Here is a 10738-nt window from a genome sequence, read left to right as displayed (position 1 = left end):
TACAGTAAATAATGACCAATGTTGGGCAATTGATTATATAGTTACTTCTTCAAAAAAGTAACTGAGCTATGCAAACAACAAAGTTTTTGCAGCTGTTTACCTAAAAATGGCATTTTTTAAAACACCACTGTCACTCCAAAAACTTCCCTCTTCCTAAATAACGCCATGTTGCCATATCATTTTTTGATTGGTCGACATGGTACTTTTTTCGTCGAATAGGAAAGGTGGGGTTTTTGGTTTTGGTTTTGCTCACGGGCAGAGAGTGCTTTCGAGCGTTTCTTCCCGCAGTAAATATAATTCAATTCAATTCAATTTATTTATATAGCGCCAAATCACAACAAATGTCGCCTCAAGGCGCTTCATAGATACAGAGAAAAGCCCAACAATCATATGACCCCCTATGAGCAAGCACTTTGGCGACAGTGGGAAGGAAAAACTCCCTTTTAACAGGAAGAAACCTCCGGCAGAACCAGGCTCAGGGAGGGGCGGCCATCTGCTGCGACCGGTTGGGGTGAGAGAAGGAAGACAGGATAAAAGACATGCTGTGGAAGAGAGACAGAGGTTAATAACAGATACGATTCAATACAGAGAGGTCTGTTAACACATAGTGAGTGAGAAAGGTGACTGGAAAGGAAAAACTCAATGCATCATGGGAATCCCCCGGCAGCCTACATCTATTGCAGCATAACTAAGGGAGGATTCAGGGTCACCTGGTCCAGCCCTAACTATATGCTTTAGCAAAAAGGAAAGTTTTAAGCCTAATCTTAAAAGTAGAGATAGTGTCTGTCTCCCGAATCCAAACTGGAAGCTGGTTCCACAGAAGAGGGGCCTGAAAACTGAAGGCTCTCCCTCCCATTCTACTTTTAAATACTCTAGGAACAGCAAGTAGGCCTGCAGAGTGGGAGCGAAGTGCTCTAATAGGGTGATATGGTACTACAAGGTCATTAAGATAAGATTGGGCCTGATTATTTAAGACCTTGTATGTGAGGAGCAGGATTTTGAATTCAATTCTGGATTTAACAGGAAGCCAATGAAGGGAAGCCAAAACAGGAGAAATATGCTCTCTCTTTCTAGTCCCTGTCAGTACTCTTGCTGCAGCATTTTGGATTAACTGAAGGCTTTTCAGTGAGTTTTTTGGACATCCTGATAATAATGAATTGCAGTAGTCCAGCCTGGAAGTAATAAATGCATGAACTAGTTTTTCAGCGTCACTCTGAGACAGGATATTTCTAATTTTAGAGATGTTGCACAAATGGAAGAACGCAGTCTTACATATTTGTTTAATATGTGCGTTGAAGGACATATCCTGGTCAAAAATGACTCCAAGGTTCCTCACAGTGTTACTGGAGGCCAAGGTAATGCCATCCAGAGTAAGAATCTGGTTAGATACCATATTTCTAAGCTTTTCAGCGACATTCCTGCAGTTTAACTAATTGGTGTGTGTTATCTGGCTTCATGGACAGATAGAGCTGGGTGTCATCTGCATAGCAGTGAAAATGTATGCTATGTCTTCTAATGATGCTGCCTAGGGGAAGCATGTATAATGTAAACAGAATTGGTCCTAGCACTGAACCCTGTGGAACTCCATAATTAACCTCAGTGTGTGAAGAGGACTCTCCATTTACATGCACAAATTGGAGTCTATTAGATAGATATGATACAAACCACTGCAGTGCAATACCTGTAATACCTACAGCATGTTCTAATCGCTCTAATAGGATATTATGGTCAACAGTATCGAATGCTGCACTAAGGTCAAGAAGGACAAGCACAGAGATGAGTCCACTGTCAGAGGCCATAAGAAGATCATTTGTAACCTTCACTAAAGCTGTTTCTGTGCTGTGATGAACTCTGAAACCTGACTGAAACTCTTCAAATAAACCATTCCTCTGCAGATGATCTGTTAGCTGTTTGACAACTACTCTTTCAAGGATTTTTGATATGAAAGGAAGGTTGGAGATTGGCCTATAATTAGCTAAGACTGCTGGGTCTAGAGATGGCTTTTTGAGTAAAGGTTTAACTGCAGCCACCTTGAAGGCCTGTGGTACATAGCCGATTATTAGAGATAGGTTGATCATATATAAGATCGAAGAATTAATCAATGGCAGGACTTCTTTGAGCAGTTTTGTAGGAATGGGGTCTAAAAGACACGTTGATGGTTTGGAGGAAGTAATTATTGAAGTTAACTCAGAAAGATCGATTGGAGAAAAAGAGTCTAACTTAACATCAATGGTACTAAGAGTAGCTGTAGATAATATTACATCTGTGGGATGATTATTGGTAATTTTTTCTCTAATGATAAAAATTTTATTTGTGAAGAAGTTCATGAAGTCATCACTAGTTAACGTTAAAGGGATGGTTGGCTCAAAAGAGCTCTGACGTTTTGTCAGCCTGGCTACAGTGCTGAAGAGAAACCTGGGGTTGTTCTTATTTTCTTCAATCAGTGATGAGTAGTAAGCTGTTCTGGCTTTGCGGAGGGCTTTCTTATAAAGCAACAAACTATTTCTCCAGGCTAAATGATGATCCTCTAAATTTGTGACACGCCATTTCCTCTCCAGATTACGAGTCATCTGCTTTAGGGTACGTGTTTGAGAATTATACCACGGGGTCAGGTACTTCTGATTAGAGACCTTAGTTTTCACTGGAGCTACAGTATCCAGAGTCGTACGTAGTGAGGAGGTGAAATTATTAACAAGATAATCGACCTCTGTTGGGGTAGCGTTCAGATAGCTGCTCTGCTCTGTGTTGGTACAGGGCATTGACGATGATAACAGTGGCTGGATTATATTCTTAAACTTAGTTACAGCGCTTTCAGAAAGACATCTACTTTGATAAAGTCTACTCTCCACTGCTGCGTAATCAATTATTGTAAATGTAAATGTTATCAAGAAATGATCAGACAGGAGAGGGTTTTCAGGAAACACTGTTAAATGTTCAGTTTCTATGCCATATGTTAAAACAAGATCTAGAGTGTGATTAAAGTGGTGGGTGGGTTCTGTTACATTTTGAGAGAAACCAATTGAGTCTAACAACAGATTAAATGCCACGTTGAGGCTGTCATTTTTAGCATCTACATGGATGTTAAAATCACCCACAATAATTATTTTATCTGAGCTCAGAACTAAATCAGATATAAAGTCTGAGAAATCAGACAGAAACTCTGTGTAAGGCCCAGATGGACGATAGATGATAACAAGTAAGACTGGTTTCTGAGTTTCACAGCTGGGGTGGACAATGTTAAGCATCAGGCTTTCAAATGAATTAAAAGTCTGTCTTGGTCTTTCATTAATTAATAGACTGGTGTGAAAAATTGCTGCCACACCGCCCCCTCGACCTGTGCTTCGAGATTTCTGGTAGTTAGAATGACTCGGGGGTGTTGATCGTGATCGGGCGATCGTGGCTCAAGAGTTGGGAGTTCGCCTTGTAATCGGAAGGTTGCCGGTTCGAGCCCCGGCTCGGACAGTCTCGGTCGTTGTGTCCTTGGGCAAGACACTTCACCTACCGCCTACTGGTGTTGGCCAGAAGGGCCGATGGCGCGATATGGCAGCCTCGCTTCTGTCAGTCTGCCCCAGGGCAGCTGTGGCTACAACTGTAGCTTGCCTCCACCAGTGTGTGACTGTGAGAGTGAATGGGTGGATGACTGGACGTGTAAAAGCGCTTTGGGGTCCCTAGGCGGGACTAGTAAAAGCGCTATACAAATACAGGCCATTTACCATTTACCATTTGATTCATTTAAACTAACATAATCATCCTGCTGCAACCAGGTTTCTGTAAGGCAGAGTAAATCAATTTGTTGATCAATTATTAAGTCATGTACTAACAGAGACTTGGAGGAGAGAGACCTAATATTTAATAATCCACATTTCACTGTTTTACTCTTTGGTTCAGATGTGGATACTGTATTGTTCTTTCTTTGTAAATGTTTAAGTTGTTTGTTGCTGGTTTTTAGTTTGTTTTTTGTCTTTTTGGAAGCAGACACAGTCTCTATGGAGATGGGTTTTTGGGGGGGGTAGCAGGAGGAGAGAAGCTGCAGAGAGGCGTGTAAGACTGCAACTCTGCTTCCTGGTCCCAACTCTGGATAGTCATATTTTGAGGGGTTTAATAAACTATATAAACGATAGTATTCAGGAAGAAAACCAAACAGTGCAGATATTTTTATCATAACTCTGGTTTTACGTGGCCTATCAACACAATTTAAAAACTGGTATAAAGTCCACACTTTTTCCGTCAGTTGTTCCGTCTGTCCTGCTCACATCTCCAATGGATGTGTCAGCCCATAAGGACGCTGTTATAACCTGTCAACGACGTTGATTAGCTGTGAATCGCATTATTGGCTGGACTATGGGATAAGGTAGCATCGTTCTAATCCCATACGGGAGCAGACAGTCACTAACACTGCAAAACATAATTGTTAGTTTTAATTTCAATTTAGGTTAGATTTTTTTTCGTGCCAGCAGTGCGCAATTGTGCACTCGCGCAGTTTAGAGGGAACACTGATGGCGACCATGTTTTTCTCATTGAGCTTTAACTATAGATTTGCATTCAAAAGAAAAGAACATTTTGATCAAGCAGTTCTTGCCTTACATGTAGCTTGGACTCATTTGACATTGGTGATTTGTGGGTACTGTGAATATTGAATATGAACTTTTTGGCATTCAATTTTGGTTTGCACTTAATTTGTAATATTTATTCATGTTTTTAATTAAAATGCAATTCAGTTAATTTTAATATTATAGATTACAAATACAAAGGTAGCGAAATAATGTGAATTCAGTAAATGGCTACATTTCCAATCCTGGAAATTAATACAGCATTCAAGGAAGAGGCAAGCTCCCTGCTTCACTTCTGTTTCTTTGCTAGTTTAACAAGTTCAATAATCATCTCACAGTGACACAGAAAAAACTATTCAGACTTTGGAAAAAAAAGGGACAATTTTATTACAGATCACATTCTAAAAAAAACTGAGTCAAAATCATCCAAGATGATGAAAATAAGACAAAATACAGAAGGTGTAGGTTTGTGCATGTGTATTTTCAGAATGGCCTCATGCGTGTGCCAAGGGGCGGTGCTCTGTTGGGTGGTGTGATGGCTATATCCAGATAGTCTCCAATCTGGAAGCGCTGAGACTGCAGTGTCATTGAGTCATCTGCACCTTTTCTGCCAGACACAGTACTGCCAATCTCTTTCAACCTGAAGGAGGTGGGAGAAGAGAGGTTATTAAAGACGCAATATACATAGATCACCACATTCTTTAGCTGCGTGAATCCAAAGAGCGCAGTCTTTGGTGTGATACTCACTTGTACATCTTCCCTCTGGGATCAGGGTAGACAATGGCAAAGCTAAAGTAGGTGCCCTTTTTCCTGGCCTCTGGATATACCTCCTTCACCAAGCTGGTCAGCTCTTTTAGTGTAGCATCCATCCTGAAACACATAAACACAATCAGAGACCAGCTCCAGTGTCCTTATTCAAAAAAAAAAAAAGAGAAGAAAAACGACACCCTTATCTCCTTAACTTTTTCACAATATTGTTTTTGTCTGTGGGAAAAATCCACCGTATATGAAAAGAGAGCCAGAGACAGGTGGGATATGACACAGAGAAAACAAACTGGATGATACATGAGAACTATAGCTCTAACTTAAAAAGTAAAGGGCCTGCAAATGTTTTTATTTAGTCCTCTTTAAACTATTTAGCCGATGTGCTTCCAATTATGTTAACCACGACTGCCAAATCAATCAACGTCCTCTGTCACCACAGCAACAATGCTATCACTGATCAGCGATGCTACAGGGAGATGGCCAGGAGCACTGATTTGAGAAAATTATCTAACCCCGAAGAGCATCATAACACTATGTTTCTGTTGTTTTACAAACTCAGCTTAAAACACTGGCAAATCCTCGACTCCAGCCAAAACACTCACAAAAAAACCAACTAACCAAACAAAAAAAAACAGTGACACATCTGTGATCTTACCAAGTGTATATCTGCAGTTCGCTGGAAGGAACATTTCCTCGAGCAAATTCATCGACTCTGTGGTGTCTCCCACTGTTGGTGGTGAAGACTCGCAGCAGAAGGGGGCAGGTCTGCAGCAAAGAAACATAATGATAATATTACTGAACAAATTCAGTTTACAATGGAAGAAACACAATGAAAACATTTGATTCATAAGAGATATAAAAAAATATTGATTTCAAATAATTCAGGTGTGTATTCTCTGTTATTTTTTAAATGACTACTAAGAAACCCTGCACAAAATAACAGAACCTGATACTAGAGCAGGGCGATATGACCAAAAATATTTATCACGATATATACTTGAAAATTTGCGATAACGATATAACTGACGATATAATTGACACTAGACAAAATACTTTACGACTCCCCCCCCAAAAAAAACCCCATCAATGTATTTTCACTTAAACAAGCAGCTGTTTTTTATGTGCATTAAAAGTTATATAAAAATGTAACAGTGCAAATGCAAACTCCTTGCTGACAGTTTAACCAAAAGGCATTTCCAGTGGAAACTGGCCGACATATCCTCAGCATAACCATGTATAATATCCACAAAACTTAAAAAGAGGTTATACACACACAATACGGTAATATTATGTTGAAGCACAGTACGTATCACTCCGCGAGGCGCCTGCCTAATATAGCCGTAATGCTCCGACAATCCATCAAGCGGTGTGGGTTTGTAGCTTGGCAAAGTCGTACTAAAACATTTGACAGATTTTCGAGTGCCGTGTACGACATAAAATTGTTTCGAGGTCAGTAAACAACCAGAATTCATACATAAGGCACACGGGATTATAAGGGGAACTGTCGATTTTCAGAAAAATTAAAGGATTGATTTTAAGTGTGCCGTATTTTCCAAACAACATGGTAATAACAACGGCCCGCTAGCATGCTCTACCAAAAATAGTGCTTTGTTGTATCTGAGGGACGAAAGCTAAACCAGTTCCACACCACTGAAATTGCAGCATTTTTACAAACCAATTCTGGTTCATCCGTTTCATTCAACGATCCACTTTCACTCTTCTCATTCTTATTTTTTACTTTGTCAGAGCACTAAACACTCCAGAGGCTGCAGCTGAAAGAACAAGGTACAAATTGTTTTACAGTTGTAATGCACTAGCATGGCCAAGGCAGCTCCTTTCATGTGAGCACAATGTAGTCTGACTGGAAAAATCTGGGTTTACTTTCCAGTTGATAGAAAGACTGTATAAACTCTCACTACCAATGTCACAGTAAGTGAAGCCAGTTAATGGAAATGTGGTCAAAATTATTTTACTGCAAGATTAAATTAAGTGAAAGTTTTGTTTGCTTTGACTTCCATCTCATTATTCTGCATTGAAAGATGTAAGATCTACTTCCCAATCTCAATCAAGAAAGCAAGCAAAGGGAATCTATGGTGATTGAGGCACAGGCTTGTTTACACACCATTCAATCACAGTAATAAGATCAATGCGTTTCCATTTTGTCTGGTGCAAGCAGACTGTTCTAAAGATATGTAAGAGACGCATTAGAGTAGGGCTGGGCCATATCATACCGTTCACGGTAATACCGGTATAATGTTGGGCAACGATAAGAAAATGAAATATCGCGATAGAACATGGGTAAAACGCATGTGCAGTGCCTTTGTTTTCATACGAAAATGGCGGAAAAAGCATGGCGGCGACGGAGAATGAGAAGGGCGAAAGTGGATCGCACCCCTTGATGGATTGTCGGAGCATTACGGCTGTCATACATAGGAGCCTCGCGTAGTAATATGTACTGTGCTTCAACATAATATTACCATATTGTGTGTGTATAACCTCTTTTTAAGTTTTATAGATATTATACATGGTTATGCTGAGGATCTGTCGGCCAGTTTCCACTGGAAATGCCTTTTGGTTAAACTGTCAGCAAGGAATTTGCATTTGCACAGTTAAATTTTTATATAACTTTTAATGCACATTAAAAAAAAACAGCTGCTTGTTTAAGTGAAAATACATTGATTTTTTGTTTTGTTTTGCACTAATAAAGTTGTAAAGTATTTTGTCTAGTGTCAATTATATCATCAGTTTTATTGTTATCGCAAATTTTCAAATGTATATCGTGATAAATACTTTTGGTCATATCGCCCTGCTCTACATTCAGGGCTCGCAAAATCGCTAGCCCGACGTCCCGGGGCTAGCGATTTCTCCAGTCGGGCTACCAAAATCTATCTCTGCCCTGCCCGTCGGGCTATCTTATGCCGGGCTCACACTGTGCGATTTTGTCAGTCGCGCGATTCGGCTCCTGCTCAAACTGTACGATTGACTCGCAGGGGTTAAAAGTTCGTAGGTCACGATGCAGGGTCTCACACTATACGGCCCTATGCTCTGATGCGACCCGAGTGCTCACACTGTGCGTCCATAAAATGAAGGTTATAACAGAAATTCTGTCGCTCGCTCTTCCTCTCTGTCTTTCACTCACACAGACACACACCACCACCATCAACTTTGCTAAATTGCTAATGAAAAACACTGATCAGGCAGCTGTGATTGAGCAGCAATGTAAATCCAACTATTTTCACGGTTGTTGTGGTCGTGATAATTTTGTGAGGCCACATCGAAAAGGCTCGGATGAGCTTTCCAAAGTTCTACAAGTGCCTCCATCGCTTGTGTCCAGATCACACGCTGCACTGCCGTGCTGCGCCGTCTTTTTCGCTGACATTTGTGTTTGCGCGTGCGCAGTGTGAGAAACTGCGGCGACACCCTCACGACGGTCGCAGGTTGCAGGAGGTGAGCTGGCTTCAAGCAAATGATGAACGCACAGAGATGTGGTGCAGAATGTGCCGTGAAAATCCCACTCTAGCGGACAAAAACAGCCTTTTATATGGACGCAAACGCGCGTTGCAACTTCTTATCTGGTGCGCGTCTTTTATTTTGACAGCGAATGCGCACATGCGGACCACTTATGTGCACCCGTGTAAATAACATAATGTTCTGCCAGGTGTGTTGTTGGTTTTCCCTCGATTTCTGAGTCGAAAAGCGCCTTTGTTACTGGGACCAGTAATTTTAAGAAAGGCCCCCATTAGAACCCATGAGAAATGCAAGAAATGCATTATTGCTCAGTCTGCAATGTCTTTCCCAGAACCAACACCAATTGCAAATAACATACTAAAAATAAACCTGAGACATCTGTTTAGATCAGCGTACTATGTTGCAAAGAGTGAACTACCACTGGCACAATTTAGCAGTCTTTGCAAACTTCAAAAAGCAAATGGCCTCGATCTTGGTTCCACTTGCCTCTTACCCGTGACTTCAGTGGAAATTTCAAATTCAGGATCTGACACAGACTGATTCATGTTCTACACAGTTCTTACAAGTTCATAGAAATTTCTGTTCAATTAGAACCAAGTATTTGAGTTGATGATTGTAATTTTTATACAATGTTGTAATTTGTGTTTTTTTGATTGTTTTGTTTCCCTTACAATATTATACTTTAATGTATAATATTGTAAATGAAACAAAACAGGAAACAAAGCATCAATGAAAAAAATTGCTCTCTTTTTTATTCGGGCTACTTAAATTTATTTTGGGCTACCAAAAACTGAAGAGTCCCTGCCCGAAGGGCTACCAGGGATTTTGAAATTTTGCGAGCCCTGACATTAGAGCCTTCATATTTTACTGACCGATTTATTTTACGCACTTCACAATGTTTCCCTGATTGCTAATTTCTGAACTTTTGCTTACAAATCTAACTTTAAACTGCAGAGCTATTTTACTTGTTTACTCAAAATACCACAAAAGTAAACTCATAGTAAGACATCACTGAAATTCTTGAACGCTAAATCTAACAGGACAACTGAGCTAAATTAAGTGATAAATGCTTTTGCTTGCAATTGCCTACAGGCACATTTCAAAACGCCAATATTTCGATAAAGACCTTAAAGGTATTCTAGCTTTAAAAAAAAGGAAAGAAATGCCTCGTGCTTTTGCCAGCTGTGAATTACGATTCAATAACAGCTTTGCTTTTTTAATTTAATTTAATTTTTTTCTTACTATTTTACGACGTAAACACTAAGCAAACAGTTACTAATCAGCTGCAAAATTATATCAGGTTAACATGATATATGCAACGAAAACAATTGCATAAATCATATGCAACAGTGCCGCTGGATGCTATCGAACTGACTTTTAGCTAACTAGCACACTTCCATCCAAACTGGCGACTCTCTGAGCATTAACGCTGCATATCCTGAAAACAAAGCGCAAATGCAGCTTTATCTATTTTTACCCCTAAAACTGCGACAGTTCTGAGCAAACATCAGCCAGTCTGCATCAAACTGACCAGTTAGCTTTCAGGGCTAACTCAGGTTAGCTCGGAGCTAATAACAAAAACAGCACGCGAATCAAAATCCGCTGGTTACCTTTTCTCTGTCAATTGGCTTCTCTGGTTCTTTCTTTATTTCCTCCTGTGTGATCCGCGATTCAAGTGCCATTGCTACTTTTTAAATAATTTACTGCTTCAGTTAGGTGACTTGTGCCTCCGTGTTGGATAGTTCAGCTAGGCTGCAGCCAAAAATGAGGCGGATAGCATGTAGTTTCCGTTTCCCGTGTGCTTTCGTCCACCGCAGAATAAGTTACTGCCACCTTCTGGTCAGGGACGGCTCCAGATTTATTTTCACAGGGGCGGCTGTATGGAGAGCCATTAAAAATATTGGGTGGTACACCAAAAAGAGAATTAGCGGTTTTATTATGTTGTTGTCAAATAT

At 40.2% G+C, this 10738-nt stretch overlaps 1 protein-coding gene across 1 annotated transcript; it reads right to left on the bottom strand.

Moving 5' to 3' along the window:
* Positions 1-4912: 4912 nt before the first annotated feature.
* Positions 4913-10567, bottom strand: sap18 (Sin3A associated protein 18). The gene is made up of 4 exons (XM_087836103.1): positions 10394-10567; positions 5971-6080; positions 5298-5420; positions 4913-5190 (listed from the first exon to the last, which is right to left on the bottom strand). The coding sequence occupies exons 1-4, from the start codon at positions 10463-10465 to the stop codon at positions 5034-5036; spliced, it is 462 nt and encodes a 153-aa protein (XP_087692229.1). The 5' UTR covers positions 10466-10567; the 3' UTR covers positions 4913-5033.
* Positions 10568-10738: the final 171 nt, after the last annotated feature.

Source organism: Neolamprologus brichardi, chromosome 23 (assembly GCF_056152115.1).
Source record: "Neolamprologus brichardi isolate AB-2024 chromosome 23, ASM5615211v1, whole genome shotgun sequence".
NCBI lineage: Eukaryota > Metazoa > Chordata > Actinopteri > Cichliformes > Cichlidae > Neolamprologus > Neolamprologus brichardi.
Note: the sequence above shows the minus strand (reverse complement) of the source record. Positions and strands in the feature narration are given on the sequence as shown.